Here is a 19,296-nt window from a genome sequence, read left to right on the forward strand (position 1 = left end):
AAGAGTCAGAACTCTAGCCCTGGCCTCGCCTCTCATTTTCCACTGCACTTCTATAAAGATTCTCTAAATTTCATGCCAAGAATGGATCTTGGATTCCTCTATGATTATATACAAGAAGTTATAGGTTTGTTTATTGGTGCTGGCGATTGAACCCAGGGATGCTTTACCACTGAGCTACATCCCCAGCCCTTTTTGAGACAGGGTATCACTAAGTTGCTTAGAACCTTGCTGAGGCTGACCTTGAATTTGCAGTCCTCCTGTCTCAGCCTCCCAGGCATGATTATAGGCATGTAGCTTAGATTTATTTTTCTGGAAAGTGAATCTGTATTCAAATTCTGAGTGGGATCTATTGGTGGAAAAAAAATTGAAGAGCCACCATTCACATCATGCAAACAACATTAGAATATTCTGGAAATTGAAACTGTCCATTCTTTTTATCAAGCCATATTTTTATCTAAAATCCCCAGAAAGGGTGAAGTATAATCCATAGGCTTTATTCCCTTGAACCTCCCTCTGCATTTAAAACCTTTCTCTTATCTCAATCTGCTTTAGAAGATGACCCTTAACAACCTCTCTGTTGCATTTCGGAAGTTTGGTCTGCAAGGAAAGAGACTTGATCTCCAGTGTTCAACCTCTTAACTCTTCTTAATCATCTGATAGTTGTGGTTCTTGGTTTTGGGAGTGGCAAAGATCACAGCCTCTGGGTCCAAGCTGCTCCTCCCCTTAGTAGTAGTGTGACCTGAGGAAGTCACTTTGCCTTCCTTTACCTCAGCTTTTCAGCTGTAAAATGGATATCATAACAGTATCTGGATAATGAGTTTTTGGGAAGATTAAGTGAATTAATGTAAAGCAGTTAGAAGAGCTATAATGTGTTCTGAAAACTAATGGAAGTACAATAGCAAAGAGTGGGTGGTGACAGCAGTGAGAAGTGGCAGTTTGTGGGAAAGGACACAAAACCTGGAGAGTAGAAACAAAAGTACTCCAGGGGAAGGTCCAAGAGCCCTGCTGGACACTTAGGATGTGCCCAGTACTGTGCTCAGCATTACACACCTTTCCTGAGGTAATCCCACTACAGCCCTTGAGATGGGTGTTCTTGATCCTCTTTTGAAAAGGCAACAAACAGTGAAGCAGTTAACCACAATAAAGATCAGAGCCAGTTCTGACCTAGACCTTCTACTCCAAAGCCCCTGCTGTGTTCCTGACAATGCAGTGCTGCCTTGGTAGAAAGCATAGCATTACCATCGCATTTCAAATAATAATAATGACATAAAGTGGTGGTGAATGCTAAGAGAAGTAAAGCCACATTTTAATAGGAAACAACTCCAAGATGACCTATTCCCCAAGAGTTCTTATTGCTACTCTTATACAGAATGTATCAAGAGCCAAAATTTAAGCAACACCTTTTATTTTAAGTGCATGCAATAATTTTAGGACATCTTCAAAATCCATCCCCTGCTCCTCCATGGTTTATCTCATGGTTTTCCTTCAGACCTTAATCATCTCAGTAGGATTACAAAAGCACATCATAACTGATCTTCATTTCTCCAGCCTCTTCTATTCATACCACTTCCAGAAGGGCTCTATCTAACATGCCTGCCCCACCATGTCACCCACCTGCTTTGATCCTTCTGAAGGTTTCCCTTTACCTTCCAAATAACACCCAAATTCTTGACTTGGATTTCAACCCTGTAGACTGAAACCCTTGACTTCTCCCTTCCCTTTCCATCTGTTATTTCCAGCCATGCCCTCAACACAGGCTGCCTGCAGTTTCCAGAACATACTAACTCTCTGTCATCTCTGGCCTGTGCATATGATTCCCTCTGCCCTCATAGACCTTGACCATCCATCCAACCTGCACTTGCATTTGAGACTTCCACTGCTCCAAGATGTTTCCTTGACCATTGCCACACCCCCTTACACCCTCCAGGGCTGGGAATCTTCAGCCATGGTGCTGCCCGTTTCCATAGTGCTGCATCTCTGAACTGTAGCTCTTATCCCTAATGTCCTTCCTCCCTCAACCCCAGGCTGTTAGAGCCTGGAGGGATCTGAGTCATTTCATAATATCAAGGCCTAGCTAAATGACTAGTACGTAATAAGCACACAGTAAGTTTGAAATTATTAGCTGAATGAACAAAGATTGATATCCAAGTACTTTAATAAGGTGATCACTTCCCTCTCCAACTTATCTGAGGACATTGAGAGGGCAGAAACAAGATCTTAATCATCTGTTTATTTCCAGAGCCTACCCAGGGTTTGGCACATAGTAGTTGTGCACTCAATGGTTACTGAAGCAGTTAATTGATTGGAGTTGGAACAAAACCAACTGAAGCTGCTGAGAAAAGAACAAGTAAAGGAATTGGTGTTGAGTTCCTAGGTAAGCCCAGCACCATGCTAGGGGCTTTATTTGATCTGTCCTCCACACCACCCTCAGAATTGCTCTGAGATCAGTGCTATTATTCTTCTTTTGCAGTTAAGAAAACTAAGATTCTGAGAGATGAAGTCACTGTTTCAGATACATAGCTAGTAGGGAAAGAAATTTAGGCTTCTCAAGATCTGCACCCAAGCTCATGGTTGCTCCCCTTCATTGATGAGGCCCCCACCCTGAGCTGCTTCAGCAAGTGTAATTTCTAACTCACAAGTAGTAGACAATAATAAACATTCTCACATACTTCCCTTTGCTTTCTAGGATTCTGTACTTCTCTAGTTTTCCTTCAACTTCTGTGAAAAAGCTTTCTGTCTCACACCCAGGGTTTGTCTACCCTGCCTGACTGCTAAATGTTAGAAGCCCCTGAGTTCCTTCCTCAGCCCTCTGCTCTTCTTTCAAACTCTTGAATATGCGACAGTTTTACCTCAAGACTGAGTTTGCTTTAGGCATAAATTCCATGAGAGTACAGTTGATCTGATTTGTCCTGTTATCACTCAGCACAGACCTGGCACTGCATAGACACTTGATAAATACCCGTTGATAAGAGAATGAACACTTAAGTTTATTATATGTCAGAACTAAGAGATTTGTTAGTATTAACTCCTTTACTCCACACAAACTTATGAAGTAGGAGCTATTGTTTTCCTCACTTGATTGGTAAGCAAACTGAAGCACAGAGATTAGATAATTTGCTCAAGGTCACACAGCTAGGAAACCAAGGAGCCAGGAATAAAACAGACCATTTGGCTCCAGAGTTTCATGGTCTCAGGGCCATACAAATCCACCAGGCCAGAACCACTACACTGCAATATTCCAAGAAGATCCTGAAACCTCCAAAACACATTAAGAACCTCTTCTAGCCCATGTGTTTTCACATTATTGCGATTATTTATACAAGTCTCCCCCACTGGACCATGAGAGGTTACCCTACCACCACCAAGGGACCTGGTACAGGTCACTGACAACAAATGTTATTATGAATGAATGAACTACAGAACTACCCTATGAGCTGAACATAATAACCATATTTCACACATTGATAGACTAAGGTGTAAGAGAGATTGAGTCCTCTGTCCAAAGTCTCATAGCTACTTTATTACCTACCCATGACCCATACTTGTGTCTGTCTATCTCTAAAACAAATATTTTTTTCTTCAGCAGACCAGCGTTTAATTTGTGCTATTTAAATGTCCTCTGCCTTTTGGAGATCAGGTTAGCTTTGACTCATCTATCCATGCTTGAGCCTTTGTTAGACATGATTTTCAGCCTCTACCCTTGACCCAGAACTCAGAAGCCCAGTGGGGCAGCCAATTTCAGGGAAGTGCTAGAGGAGTTTCCAGTCTGAAGTCTTTAGTGGGGGGGGGGGGGACAAAAAGGCCTCTGGAAAGAGGCAAGGCCACCTGGGAGCCCTAACTGGAGTCCTCTCAGTAATAAATGGGCCTGCCAAGCCTGACAGTCTTAAGATCTCAGAATTAGAAAAGGGAGGTATCTTACATTAGAATGGAGCTTGCCCTCCGGGCTTAGTTCTCTGGGCCCTGCAAATGTTGTCTTACTTGGGCATGCACTAATAACATTCACGTAATACTTTTCTGAGGAGTTAGCAATAAGGAAAATCTTACTGAAACTTTTATCTGTGTTGTGGGGGTCAGGGGAGGCACATGCAAGGAGCACAGGGTGAAAAGCCAAGAACTTGCTATATTCTGGCATGTCTTTAACCACAGCAAGCCCTGTGAGGAACCATTTTGCACAGTTATCAATGACATGCTTCAGTATCTTCAAACAGGGTGCATTTTATGAGTTTTATTTGTTTTTTGTTTTTTTTAAAACAGGCTATTGAAGTCATAGGCACAGAGGGAAGAACATGTTCTCTGTAATAAAGGTAGTACTGTACCATGGAAAATCCTGGCTCCTGCCTTTGGGGAGTCCCATTAAGAATAAGCAATGAGCTGATTTGTCAAGAGAGACCAGAAATCTTGATTTTTAAATGTTGAGAGCCACCAGGCATGGTGGCACACACCTATAATCCTAGCAACTTGGGAGTCTGAAGCAGGAGAATCACAAGTTCAAGGGCAGTCTCTGCAACTTAGTCCCTAAGCAACTTAGCAAGACCTTGTCTCAAAATTTTAAAAAAGTTTTTGTTTTTGTTGTTGTTTTGGTACCATGGATTAAACCTAGAGGTGCTTAACCACTGAACCACATCACCAGCCCTTTTTTATATTTTATTTAGAGACAGGGTCTTGCTGAATTGCTTAGGGCCTTGTTAAGTTGCTGAGGCTGGCTTTGAACTCAGGATTCTCCTGCCTCAGCTCCCTGAGTTGCAGGGTCAAAATTTTAAAAAAAAATTTTTTTAAGTGTGCTTGGAATTTAATTAGTGGTAAAGTGCCTCTGGGTTCAATCCCCAGTACAAAAAAAAAGAAAGAAAGAAAGAAAAAGAAAAAAATGAGAACCAAATGAGAAAAAAATGAGGGAGAACCAGCAATGCCACAGTGTGCCCCAAATAATAGAGTACCTGAGAAGAAATAGGGGTAGGTGTTCAGTACCCAGAGAGTTTGGGGTGGGCCTGGGCTGTGCTGCTCCTTTCTTGCTTATTGGGCAGTACCTCTTTGTGCTTGGCAGCAAACATATTCTATGTAACAGGAGAAGGTGTTCATGTAGCCTAGAAAGGTTCAGGGTCAGGTAAACTAGAAAGGGAGATGGCCCAGAGTCCAGAGGGATCCCTTTGGGATCTTGAGCACCCCAACCTGCTGGAAAGTCTCTAGATCATGCAAAACCCCCAGAATTCTGGTTCTGAAGGGAGTCTTCCAGTGAGGGGTTAAGATCAGATGTACCTGGGAAGGCCCCTCCTGTTGACAGCTGCCAGCTCCTCAGTCATCCTTCTTATGGAGACAAAAAGGTTCTGAGAAGGGACTGCTTTTCCCTTCTGCAGTGATGGCAAAGAGGGATCCATTCATTAACAAATACTAATACCCAGTAGTTCTTAAGCGTTTACAATGTGCCAAACACTGAGAAGGATTATTCAGGAATTATAATATTGAATACTCACAATGACCCAATATAAAAGTGTTGTTTTTACCCCCAACTTACAGACAAGTTATGACAAATGTAGGATTCTGGTCTGTGGCCCTGCTCAGTCCCAGCCTATAACCAAAGGTGCTGGGGACACTTGAAGAGGGTGCCAGACACTTGACCAACAGTGGGAATATAGTGTGGTCAGTCCTGTGCGGTGAAGGGAGGCTGTAGGGGCACTCAAAAGGCTGAAGAAGCCCCCCCCCAAAAAAAAAGGCTTCAAACAGCAAAGGAAATGCTCCCTTCCCCCATACCTTACCCAATGGGCCATTTCAAGAACCTGGGTAGGGAAAGTAGCCTCAACTCCACTTCCCAGTCTTCGACCACTCTTCTATAGATGGGAAATACAGTTCTCACCCCTCCCCACACCAGCTACATGACCCTGGGAATTTCACTCCCTCTTTATTCCTCAGTTTCCTTTGATATAAATTGGAAACGAAGATGGGTAACTGTGTGACTTCAGAAAGAACAGAATGCAGAGGCACTTAGAGAGCTTGCAGGGTCAGCATGTGCCTATTGTGCTCCTGATAAGAGACAGTGGGACATCTTGGAGGTTGGGTTCTAAAGGTTGGGTAGAAATTTTCCAAGTAACTAATTGGCCTGGGATTGGGAGCCTGGAAGAGGCAGGCATCTGTGCATCAGTGCCAGAAAGAGAGTTAATGTGTTGGACTCTGTACCAACTAGCATTGGATTCCATATTGGAGAAATACGGAACAGGCAGGTCCTGAGCAAGTCAAGGGACTAAGAGCTTGTCTAGTCCACACAGTCTAGGAGATTGTGTGACCTTGCAGGAAATAGAGGGACAGAAGCAGGGCAGGTGGAAGAAGTCAGAGTAGAAGTTTATTTGAAAACAGATCATGTGTATAAAGGGACAGTGAGAGATTGAGCTAGCAGGTGTGGCCAGCAGGGGCCAATTAGACTTCTCTGTTCCAGCCCATCCCTTCTATCTTCAGTTTGATTAATGATCTGATGATTACAGCAGCAAGTTTGTGGCTGTCAATAGTCACACTGCACTTCTGAGATATCTGGACTTAAAAGACCAGGCTGATCTGACCCAGGAGCACTCATCCACTTCTTCCCCACATTCTCCTTCCTCCATCATGCCATAGCACAGCACGGCTATTGCCGTTCTCCAGGCAGTCTGACTTGGGGTGGCTGGGAATCTAGACCAGAGATGGATGGCAACTCACCCAAGTTCACACAGCACAGGGGAGGCCAAGGGGCAGATCAGCCTGGGAGCCGATCCCTTGAATTTCTATTTCCAGAAACCCTCTTGGGGACTGGATCAAGAAGGGTAGTCCAAAGAAGACCAACCTCTGGCTAATACCATCCCAAAAGCCTTAAGAAGACCTAGAGATCTCCTGGCCCTGCTACTGTTTTCTCCACATGCACTCCCTTCCTCTGCCTGGTCAGGTCTCAAAATTGTAAGAACTAATGTAAAAGTTAAATGGGAGATAGGTCAGAAACAAGGCAGTCTCTGGGATAAACACCCTACAATAAGTAGCTTTTCTATGCTCCTGTCATAATCAGTTAGGGGTCACAGTGGGTGGGAGGATTCCATTCTCAAGCACTGCATAACATACCAAGGGTATGCTCTTAAGAAACAACTACAGAGAGAAAATGACAGCATTTATCAAGAGACCTAAATTTGTGAATAAAGCCACATTGTCCTAGATGGAAACATCCCACATTGTCAAGATGAATACTCTCCCTCAAATTAATTTCTAAAGGTAGTTAAATTTTCAACTTGACTTTTTCAGAATTAACTTTGAAATTCATCAAATGTTCATTTAAAAGTATATTTTGAAAACATAAGAATTTTGAAAAAGAAGAATCAGGAATCAGCTGTGTGACTTGCTGTGTCCTAAGTGTTATAGAACTACAATAATTAAAATAGTGAGGCTGGGACAAGAAGAGAAAATGGCTTTCTAGAAATGAAGGTGCTAAAACCAACCAAGGCCATCTGAGATTTTAGTATATAGAATACGGTGAGTGGCAAATGGATGGATTATTAAATAGTGATGTGACAACTGGATAATGATTTGGGGCAGGATTAGTTACTGCACACCTTTGATCAAAATTAATTTCAGGGCTGTGGTTGCAGTTCAGTGGTAAAGCACTTGCCTAGCATATGTGAACACTGGGTTTCATTCTCAGCACCACATAAAAATAAATAAAATAAAGGTATTGTGTCCATCTATGACTAAAAATATTTTTAAAAATCAATTTCAAGTGAACTAATGGTAAATAATGAAAAAGCTAATATATAGGTGGGTGCTTTTAGAAGGTTGAATTTAGAAAGTTCTTCAGTATGATACTATATATACAATATATAAAGAAAAATAACAACTTTGGTTACATTCTTAAAATTTAAACATAGCATAGCAAAGCAATAACAGTATAAGCAAAAACAAAAAATGTGGAGATGTGTACTAGATGTAGCAGAGAAAAGGAAAATACAATCTGTGGTATATGTATAGCTATTAAAATTAAGGGAAGGAGGAGCTCTATCATAAAAAGATAAAGGATATCTGTGGGTCATTTAAAAAACACAAGTGACCACATATTTAAACAAACAAAGGAATAACTAAGGACATGCAAATTGCAATGACAATGGGACACTACTTGTCTTGCTTTGAATAGGGAAAGATTAAAAAGATCAAGTTGCACTTCTGTTGAGTGTGTTCCTTGACACAACGAACTTTCCTTGAGGGCTATTTGACAGGTAGCTATCAAAAGTCTATTTTTTAAAAGCCTCTGATCAATCAATCTTATTTTTAGAAGTTTATTCTAAGGAAATAATTGGGCAATTTTCAAAGGATGTTCATGGTAGTAATGTTATTAGAGCAAACACTGGAAACAAACTAAATACCTACTAATAAAGAATTAGCTAAATAAATTAAGATACATCCATACAATGGAATATTAAACACTTTTAAAATGATTATGTAAATACATTGATATGAAAAATGTTTTTCCTATTTGTAAACAGAAAAGGAGCAAAAATTGTATTTTTGTAAATGTGAGTATAAAGAAAAGTTTAAAAACCATATACCAAATATATTTTGCTGAATTGTCTTAAATGTTTTATACCATGTTTTACTTTATCAGAACACGCAGTAAGAGTGTTTCCATTTGGGAAACCTTAAGTCTCACATCAGGGGTCCTATTCCCCTTTCAGTGCCCTTCCCCCATTTCCAAGACTAGCGATTCCCACTGCATCCCTGTTCTCACACTAAGGCCACTGGTAGGTGACTGTCCGTCCCCGTTGTCCAGCTAGTTCAGTAAGGGCCCATTACGGTTGGTTTATCTCAGGTCCTCAGGACCTGAAATACACTAGGTACTCAACAAATGTTACATAAATGAATGAATAACAGGTTCTCTCGTGTTTCTGTGAATGGTCCATGATTTGGAGGAAATCGAGCTGAACGGAAGCCCCTCGGGTCCAATCGTACTCGCCCAAAACCGAAGGTGAGGAGATAAAAGCCTGACAGTGGAAGTTGGATATGGATTTCTGTCTTTCTCAAGGCTCAGCAGCACTGTGACCCCGGGCAAGTTCTCTTGCTGAACATTGGTGGCCTCAGGTCTGAAACGTGGAACATCGCATCTCCGAGGACTGTGTGGCAAACGAGACAGCACACACCAAACGTTTAGCAGAGTGGCAGTACACAGTAGGCGCTCAAAAAAAAAAAAAAAAAAAAAAAAACAAAAAAAAAAAAAAACTAAAACGAACAACAAAAACTACCACAAACGAATAGATGGACGGTGAACATCACTATCCAAGAGTTTGTCCCAGGCTCAGGTGCTCCCAAGCGGAAGGTTGTGAAGATAGGAAGCCTGGCGACTCTCGCCAGCCGCCTCCCTTGCAAGTGCCCTGTAATCTCTGAGGCTTGGAGAGCTGTGGCCGCTGGGGTCCAGCCTTCGGGCTCCTGCCACGCTCTCGCCCCAATGTCCTGGATCCCCCCACCTTCAGTTGGTCCCTCCACCGGGTCCTTAGGTGGGGAATGGAGGGCCTGTGAAGCCTATGAGTACCGTCAGGTCCCCGCCCAGCGGATGCGGGGAAGGGCCTCAAGCCAGGCTGGGGTCCGCGACGCACAGCAGGAGCCCGCGCCTGGGAACCTTGCGGATTGTTGGCGTTGTATGGGATACTCCCGGGTTCGAATTTTGCTGGTTTCCGTAATGGTTGTGAGATGTGGAACAAGTCACCTCACCTCTCCGGACGGAGTCGGGTTTCTCACCTGACAAGTGGAATAATAGGACCTGCCTCCTAGAGGGTGGTGCGACTTCATTAAGCCACTGTAGTGGTAGCGCTAGGCGCCGGGCCCCTCACAAGAAGCGCGCGCCAAAAGCCCAGCGCCACAATAAGACGAATTCTTTCTGGTCCCGAAATTTGCATAGTCCCTGGCCTGGGTTAGGCCAGATCTGTGGCTTTGGTCAAGGAAAGGGCCGTTTTAGCACGATAGGGACAGCAAACCAGGCCGCCCTCCTCCCTGTCCACCCAGAGGTGTGCTTGATTAAGGGTCTTAATCAGCAGAATTCGTGAGTTGATCTGAAGGAAAACGGTGTCGTTATGTGTGTATGTGTTTGTGTACACGTCTGTGCATCCACACGCGAACCGGAGCGTCTGCGGTTGTGCGGGAAAATGCGAGTCCGGCAGCCTGCGGAGAATCCTTCTCCCAAAGGCGCTTTCGCCTCTTCTCTGCGCCCCCTTCCCGGCTGAAGAGTTTCAGCCAAACTAACGGAATCCGGCGCGGCTAGGGAAGGGATAGGGACGGGAGGGGCGATTCCGTCCTGGAGCCACGGTTTGGGGATAATTACTTTTAATGTCAGAAAGATTTAGTTTAATATCATCTCTATTAGGCTGCCGGGAGGGTAATTAAACGCGACGCGTCGCAGCCGGCAAACAGATGGCGTCTGCTTGCTCCGAGGCCGCGGGCAAACAGCGCAAAAGTCAACGCCTCCCAGGTCCCCCGTCGGTGCCCCCAGCCTTCTCCTAGTCAGCGCCACAAAATCCTCGTCCTCGGCCCCCAGCCCCAGCCTCGACCCAGATCCCCTCTAGAGCCGTCTCTTTGGACCTCACCACCGCCTGGGCGTGGGTGTGGAGGATGGATAGGGTCGTTCGTGAGTAGGGTTGGGGGGCATTTTCTTGGCTGGGTCCTTGGCTCAGCAGAAGAGTCAGCAAATGCACAAGTAAGTATGTGAGAACCACCTTCGGTGTTTGTCCGGAAGGTCTATGACTTTCTCTGCCAGGGGCCCAGCCAGAGGCAGTATTGGGCCTCCGCGGGTGAGCAAGGGCACGCTGCGTGAGGATATGCCGGTATGGGTGTGCAGTCACCTGAGGTGGGAGTCTATAGGCGTCGGGCTGTGAGGTCATTCCCGGAGAACATGCTTATGAGAGCGCTGTGAGGTCAAACTTTCTGAAGGGGCACCGTGAATGGGAAGGCAACGCCAGAGGTGAGGGGGGTGGGCAGAATACTCACTGCGCGCGCGCGCGCGCGTGTGTGTGTGTGTGTGTGTGTAGGTGAGTCCAAACTTTTGCAGTGAGAACATGCCTGCCGGTTTCTGTCTGGATGTGAAGCTACATTATGTTGTGTGTGCGATGATGGAAGCCCCTGTTGCCTCAACCTGAGCATACTTTCCCCACAGGTATCACCTCATCTGGGTCATGCCCCCTCCAGTCCTCAGTCTTCTCTACCATGGTTCAAATGAGGAAGAACTAGCACCAAGTGGTCTGGAAAGTTGGGCAGAGGCATCTTGCCCTGTTGAGGTGTGGGTGTAGTGACTTGGCCCAGGATGGGTGTATTCCAACTCCCTGCGTAGCACATTCACTCACATGAGTACCTCAACATCGGGAGTGTGGGAAAAAAATGTTGTGGATCCCGGGGCCTGTGGGGATGTGAACGCGAGGAAAGAGAAACAGGAGAACTTATAGAGGCTGGTTCAACTAGGGTTGGGGGAGATTCCCTATGGTTTGGCTGGGTTGAGTTCCAGGGTGAGCTCCTTTCGCCTCTTAGGTGGAGGTTCCTTACACATTTGCGGGAGAGGTCGGGTTCCCAAGTTGTCCTCTCTGAACCCTTAGCTTCCTCGGTTTCACCAGGACCCGAGAGCGGGAATTTCACAGGGGTCTGGCCTAAGGCGAGAGAAATGATACCGGGGACACCACCCCCTCCCAAATCTAAGCGGATTTGTATGTTTTTTTTTTCGTTTGGGGTTTAAAATATTTTCCTTAAACCTTTGTCCAAAAAACTCTGGGAGCAAGCGTGTGGGGGCCACCGCGAAAATTTGACCAAGGGGAGCACACTCCCCATCCTCCTCCCGCTCGCCAGGGCGCAGTTATCGCGTGGATTCACTCGGCCGCACAACCTCTAGGTGTTTGTTAGGTGCGGCCTGGGCCCTGACTCCAGGAGGTTTTACAACCCCAAAAGCGCTCTCTTAAGCTCTCACATCACGGGAGCCCCTCGCGGGAGCCCATTTTCCTTTAGCTCCCAAACCCATTCACAGGGAGCCAGCGACCAGGTTTCTATTCCTGTAACAGCCAGCCCAGATCAAAGTTCCCTGGAGCCCGAACCTCTTGAACTTTCTGGAAGTTGTCCCCGCCCCCCCGATTTTTCGACATATCGCCCCCAATCCTTTCCAGCCTCATTTTCTGGGTTGACTTCTTCCATCGGAGCATGCCATGGCTCTCCTGGGGCATGAGGTTCTGCGGTCTGCTGATGGAGCCCCGTTGGTGGTGCCTTCCTCCCCCAGGCCCTTGTTCCAGAGGTCAGAGGCAGCCAGATGGTCAGGGAATCAGTAGTTTTGCCAGGCGGCAGAGAATGCATCCCAAGGCCCCGAGGCGCTGGACCTATTCTGTGGGCCCAGTGTGTCCGCCTTTGGAACGGTATGGACAGACCCTTGCTGCTCTGGAGGTTCGAAAGAGCAACGCAGAAACGCACTTTTGGGAGTGGAGAACGACGAGAAAGCTCACTTTTTTAATTATATAAACGAATTTTCTTTACTCCGAAGGAAAGAGAGAAAAGTAGAGTAAAAAACGAGAGTGACAGAACATTAGCGCGTTAGAGGTCACGACAGAAAGAAAAGGCACGGAGATAGAATTGTAGTTGGAGAAACCAAGGGCGACCTTGCCTGAGGATCTCAGCATTTATTCGAGATGTTGCCATTCTAAGGGTAACAATTCCAATTCGAAACCTGTTACCTCCTCTGCAGATGGAGCTGTTCCTCAGAGGTCTACACAGGTAGAACAAGACGAAAGTGAAAAACTGTTCCTGCCCCCTCCCCGCCAGTGACCTTGTCTTCTTCCGGGAAGAATCCACAGAACGGGTGCGCGACCATCCATCCACCAAGAGGAGCAGGGGAGATGCAGAGACTTTTTACTTTCATTTGAAAAAAAGAAAAAGCCAAATTTTCGTTAACTTAAAACATTGACAAAAGAATCCCACCACCACAGAAGAGAAACTGAGACGAGGAAAATGAGGAAAGGAAAGAGCAAAGGGCCAGGAACTGGAGAGGGGCGTGGTGGGGAAGGGGAGAGGAAAGCTTTGCTCCAAACGCGAGGTTGGCCGGTGGCACCGGCGGGGAAGCATAATCTCATGTCTTCTCCCGAGCCCCTCTTTTGAAAACAAAAATCCCAGTAAATTACACTTACCCTCTGTGATGCTTAACGTATCAGGACTTTATAAATGAAGGAACAGACTTTTAAGGCATTAGTGGAAAAAACAAAACAGCCCCAACTACCACAAACGCGTCGGACTTGGGAGCACGCCGGTTTGCCTTGGCATTTATGCCATGATCACCCTCCCTTGCCCGCACCCGCGCCCCCGTTCTACTCCCACCCGACCGTGGTAATTGAATTGTCACCTGCCCCCATCCCGCCCTAGGCCGCCAGGGCCACTTGGGAAGCTCGGCTTGCCAAGCGCCCCCGGCCAGTGAGAGTGGTGCAGCCGAGCCGGCGCCCCAGAAGCCGAGGGGTTACACACGTCTACGTAGAGTCACACCGGACACGGTAATTAGGAGCAATTCACACGCTCTTGGGCGCACGGAAACTTCTTGTCACGGTATTTTCAATGCTCCTCCTCGCCCACTTTTTTCCTCTCCTTCCCTGGCGCGCCCCCTCCCCTCCGCGAGGCACACAGTAGAGCTTTTGGAGTTTCGAATCTTTCGGACACAGTAGAATGAGGGGCTCCCCGGGCGCGGGCCCGGCCAATCAGAGCGCTGTCTGCCTCCCCTGGCCAATGGCAGGCGCCACATTGTTGTCCAATTCTGTCTAATGGAGCCCTAAGGAGCAACAATAGAGCGGGCGAGCGGCTCATTGAGAGTCTGGCAGCGCCGGGCAACTGGGCCCCGGCTGAGCGCAGCGTCCCGCGCGCACCGCGAAGGGACGTGGCACTGCAAGAGCTGGGTCGCGAGTTCCAACCACCGGTCCCAAACGGGTCCCCGGCCCCGATTTCCGACGTGAGGGTTGGACTGCGCTGCTTGCTGAGGGGGTCCGGAAGTTCGGACATGGTGACTGAAGGAGGGTGACGTGGTCAGATCAGGGGCCGGGGTCAAGGGGAAGAGGCCAAGAGTGCCAGCGTCACGAGCAGAGCTGGGAGGCGCGTGCAGCGCCAGCGGAGGAGGAGGATCCAGGAGCCCAAGGCAGGTAGTTGAGGGCAGCCGGGAGAGCAGGGGAGGCGAGCTGGCCTTCGGCCCCTGTGGGGAAGGCCCAAGTCCAGTGGACTTCAGGGACTGCGCGGCCTGAGGGTCTGCAGAAAGAGAGCATCCGCGCACAGGGAGGTTTGGGATTCCCGGACTGAGACACCAGGATTCGGTCCCGGGCTCTGGTGGGGACAAGAAGGAGGGGGTCCGGTCAGAGAAGGCCGCGGCCGGAACCTAGAAGCTGGGCCTGCTTGGGCCTTATGGGATGCGGCGCAGGTGGGACTCCGGTGTCCTTTCATGGCCAGTTCCGGAGGCAATTCCCCTGCCTCGCTTCGGTCAGCTGGGTCATCCAAGTCCCTGGAACCCAGCTGGGAGGCTGAAGGCGGGAACTTGCGCTCAAGCGGGGTCCCGTGGGGCCTCAGGTTAAGGAGGGCGTGTCTGACGACTTGGTACCCAAACTGAGATGGGTGGGGAGGGCGGTGTAAGGTGGTCAGCGAAACAGATCCCCCTCAGCAATACCTAACTTTTCTCAGGATACTTCTTCCTCCCGACTACTCCAACTACAAGGCTAAAAACTGCGCCACAGTTTTGCCCAATACCCACCCTTTGCCTCTTTTTTTCTTTATGTGTTTTCGGGTGTCGCGCTGTCGACCCTGGGTCTCAGGCACCTCTATCAGCTGTTTGTCGATGTTTTCCTTGCCCCTCAAACCCCGTTTGGGCTCGGTTTGCCTCCCCAAAGAAAGTTTCTTCTGCTGAATTTTCTCGTTAATAGTCCCCATGTCTACTAAACTTAGCTCCACACCCATTTTCTTTCTCATTTTCTGGAGACCGGGCACCAGGGAATCATATCTTTAAAAGTCGCAAGGCCACAGGCCGAACTTCGCTCTCAAGTTTGTTTTCCTAGCCTGCACTCTACTTTCAATGCAATGAAAGCTATTCTTTCTGTTCTCAATTTCCCCTCCAACTCTCCTGCTCCACATCAACAACAGACAACGAACAAACAAACAAAATTAGGCCCTCTGTGCTCAACTCCCCACCTGGACATCTCTCTCCTCTTCATCTTTCCACCAAAATGCACATCGTGTTCCGGGTTTTCCTGTTTTGACCCTGGCATCAGCCTGTTGGTCCAAAATTTGCTCTGTAATCTGACTCCCGTCATGCAAACATTTCACTCTTCCCATTTCACCCCAATTAACCTAAGCTTTTGGGAATAATATTGTCTTTTTCAAATCCTCCCCACATACATCTGAACCAGTGACTTCCAACTTTATATGTCTTTTTTTTTTCCAGAGGAATCACTGATTCTAACGAAATCTTACTCCAGTGTGTAATAAATCAGAAATAAGAGCAGATGATAGGAGTGTGGTGAGGAGCTCAGATTTACTCGAAGCTTCCTAATGCACACCCACCTAGCAGTTTGGTCACCACAAGTCAAACTTCCACCACCAAGGTTTCTTTCCAAACTTTGGTTCTTGAGACTGCGCTTTAATTTAGACTAGCACAAGGTGCTTTCCTTAAGCAGGTCTCTTTCACTTTCCCATCTTCTTCCACTTCAGGTCCTGCCATGGAGCTGCGTTCGGAGCTGCCCAGCGTGCCCGGCGCGGCGACCGCGGCAGCGACAGCTACGGGGCCACCCGTGGCATCAGTGGCGTCGGTGGCAGCGGCTGCAGCAGCGGCCGCGTCGCTACCAGTAAGTGTGGCAGGAGGCTTGCTGCGGGCGCCGCCGCTGTTGTTGAGGGCGGCGGAGAAGTACCCGCGGACCCCCAAGTGCGCACGCTGCCGCAACCACGGCGTGGTGTCGGCACTCAAGGGCCACAAGCGCTACTGCCGTTGGAAGGACTGCTTATGCGCCAAGTGTACGCTCATCGCGGAGCGCCAGCGCGTCATGGCTGCACAGGTGGCTTTGCGCAGGCAGCAGGCGCAAGAGGAGAACGAAGCGCGCGAGCTGCAACTGCTTTATGGCACTGCCGAGGGCCTGGCGCTGGCAGCCGCCAATGGAATCATCCCACCACGGCCGGCCTACGAGGTCTTTGGCTCAGTGTGCGCGGCGGACGGTGCAGGGCCAGGAACCGGAGCGCCCGCAGGGACCGGAGGTAGCTCAGCGGGCTCCGGGGGATCAGGTGAGAGCTCGGTCCGGGATGGGGGGAGGTGCAGGGCCCCAGCGCGGGGACGCTGGGTCCAGTGACTTGTCTCGGTACAGGAAGAGCAGAATCCTCTTCTCCAAACATTCGGACTGCTGATCACTGCGCACCGCAGCTCCAATATGAAGTACAGACACATAAACACTTCTTCCTCCCCTTTCGGGGCATTTATTTGCCAAATGTCAAAACTTTAATCTTACTCTCCTCCACCCAGACGCAGACAGGTCCCTCTGTCTTCTCCGTGGGGCTCACGTCTTCTTTTCCTTTGCTCTGCCTTCGTAGCCTCATTTCCCTTTGCTTCTTCCCGACTCTTCAGAAATTCTACCTCTCCAAGCCCCCTCCAAGTTCGCATTACTTTCCTTAGGTATTGACTGTCTACATTTTCCCAGGGAGATTCCTTTTCTCACGTTCTTAATGCTCCCTGGACAAACCGCATGCTATGCCCCGCTTCTTTGTAGCTTCTTTCTCAACCAGACCTGGTTTTCTTAGGGTACATGTTCTCTTGCTTCCCTTTACCTTATCTCTTGCCTACTCCTTACCTACACTCACCTTCTGTACTCCTGTAGCTTTTTCTAGGGAGGACAGAAATTAGACTGGGGCCATGGGGTAGGGGGCTCAACTCTGGAGAGGAGAACGTCTCGCGCCTCAATTTTAGAGAAGGTGGGTTAGAATAGGAGTCTAATTTGTAGAGAGGCTTGTGACCTCCTTCATAACCATGACTACTGGGCTGCCCAGGAAAGGGTTGGCTCTTGGAATCCTGGGGTGGAATAGGGTCTTCTATACAGTGTGAGGTATAGGTAGAAGTTATGTAGAGTCCTGTTTGAATCCTGTACCAGGCCACTTCTCCAGGGGAGAGTGGAACCGGGAGATAGTTAAGGGTGGAGGTTTTGAGGCACAGATGTGGAAAGAACAGCATTGAGCATTAAGTTTACAGGGTGCAGTGGTAGGGGTTCAGGGTACAAAAAGAAAGTAAGTCCTAGGGACAGGGGACGAAAGGACTGTGGGGGCCTAGAGAGGGAAGAATATTAGAGCAAAACGTAGAAGGGGCACCGGAGTCTTCTTAATGAAGGTTTTGGGATTCTGAGAGGCAACTGGGATCCAAAGGGATTAGGTGCGGTGGGTGCCTATTCTCCTTAATCACTTGTCACATCCTTCTTTTCTCTCCTCTCAGAAGCCAAGTTGCAGAAGTTTGACCTGTTCCCCAAGACACTGCTTCAGGCAGGCCGCCCGGGCAGCCCACAGCCACCGCAGGTGAAGCCCTTATCGCCCGACGGCGCAGACTCGGGTCCCGGGACCTCGTCCCCAGAGGTTCGGCCTGGTTCAGGCTCGGAGAACGGCGACGGCGAGTCCTTTTCCGGGTCGCCCATTGCCCGGGCCTCCAAGGAGGCTGGTGGCAGCTGCTCAGGTAGCGGGGGCCCTGGGGGCGGCGGCGAGGAGGACAGTCCGGGCTCCTCCAGCCCTCTGGGTTCCGAATCCGGTTCCGAGGCTGACAAAGAAGAGGCCGAGGTTGCGCCGACTCCAGGGCTGGGCGGAGGCCCGGGTTCACGGCAGCGGACACCGCTGGACATCTTGACACGCGTCTTCCCGGGCCACCGGCGAGGAGTCCTGGAGCTGGTGTTGCAGGGCTGCGGCGGCGACGTGGTCCAGGCTATCGAGCAAGTGCTGAACCACCACCGTGGAGGCCTGGCGGCCAGCCTGGGCCCCACTGGGATCCCGGATAAGGCTGCAGTGGGTGCAGCAGCAGCTGCAGACGACGCGTGGCCGGGCCGCGTGGACGCCGCGGCCGCCGGGGGGCCGCTGCCTGCACCGTTGCAGGCTGGGCCCGCCGCACCCCCGCACCACAGACCCTTGCTGGCCGGCGCCATGGCACCCGGGGCGTTGGGCTCGCTGAGCAGTCGCTCGGCCTTCTCGCCACTGCAACCCAATGCCAGTCACTTTGGCGCGGATGCGGGCGCCTACCCACTGGGTGCGCCTCTTGGCCTGAGCCCATTGCGCCTGGCCTACTCCGCAGCCGCAGCACACAGTCGTGGCCTGGCCTTCATGGCACCCTACTCCACCGCAGGCCTGGTGCCCACGCTCGGTTTCCGCCCGCCTATGGACTACGCTTTCAGCGATCTCATGCGTGACCGCTCGGCAGCAGCCGCAGCGGCTGTGCACAAGGAGCCGACCTATGGTGGCGGCCTATATGGGCCTATGGTCAATGGCGCCCCAGAGAAGCAGTAGGACCAGGAGTCCAGCAGTCTAGCGGCTCCCAAACATTAACCCCAACCTTGTTCCCGCTGGCCGCCGACCCCACTTCGCCTGGCGAGCTCTACGCGCCCTGGCTGGGGTTCTTCGGTTCGGAGAAGGTTTTTTGGCTTTGTTTTGGAGAGTGGGTGAAGAGAGCTGAGCAAAGGGGAGCATATACAGGTGCCGGTGTTCTTGGAGTGGTCTGGATCCTCATCTCCCCTTCCAGCAACCTCCACCGGCTCGCTCAGCCGCTTTTTCAAAAGGTCAGGAATTCAGAGGGCGGCTGCTGCGCGCTCCTGCTGCTCCTTTAGTTATACCCATCCCGCCCGCCCACGCTCTCAAACGAACTGCAGGCTAATCCGAGAGTTTTCTGTGTCTCCCCAATCCTCCCTCTTAAGATTTTTAAAGTATTCGCTCTAACAAATATAAATTTAGGAAGTACACATCTCTTGGCAGTGAGTCGAGTCTTTGGGACACACACATATATATCGATATCAATTTTTTTTTTAAAGGAAACAAGTTCTAAGGTGCACTTTCCTCGTTGCGGTATTTGTCGCTCTCTTTGTTGCTTATGCCGATAAGCATGGGTTTCCTTGGTGCAGTGTGAGTTTTTATATATGTATAAATCTATATATAATCTATACATATATATATACAAGCCAGTGTATAATGTTATAAAATGGAATTCTAAGTTATTAATTGTAATCTGTAGTGACCTCGGTATTAACGTGAAAAACATTCAAAAACAAGCAAAAAAAAAAGGACAAAATGGAAAAATTAGACTATGCGCGCATTGTACCT

The 19,296-nt window shown here is 48.9% G+C and overlaps 1 protein-coding gene across 1 annotated transcript; it reads left to right on the top strand.

The window, feature by feature from the left end:
- Positions 1-15,689: 15,689 nt before the first annotated feature.
- Dmrta2 (DMRT like family A2) lies at positions 15,690-18,489 on the top strand. Its single transcript, XM_047538516.1, has 2 exons — positions 15,690-16,245; positions 17,438-18,489. The coding sequence occupies exons 1-2, from the start codon at positions 15,690-15,692 to the stop codon at positions 18,487-18,489; spliced, it is 1,608 nt and encodes a 535-aa protein (XP_047394472.1).
- The last annotated feature ends 807 nt before the right edge of the window (positions 18,490-19,296 follow it).

Source organism: Sciurus carolinensis, chromosome 1, assembly GCF_902686445.1.
Source record: "Sciurus carolinensis chromosome 1, mSciCar1.2, whole genome shotgun sequence".
Lineage (NCBI taxonomy): Eukaryota > Metazoa > Chordata > Mammalia > Rodentia > Sciuridae > Sciurus > Sciurus carolinensis.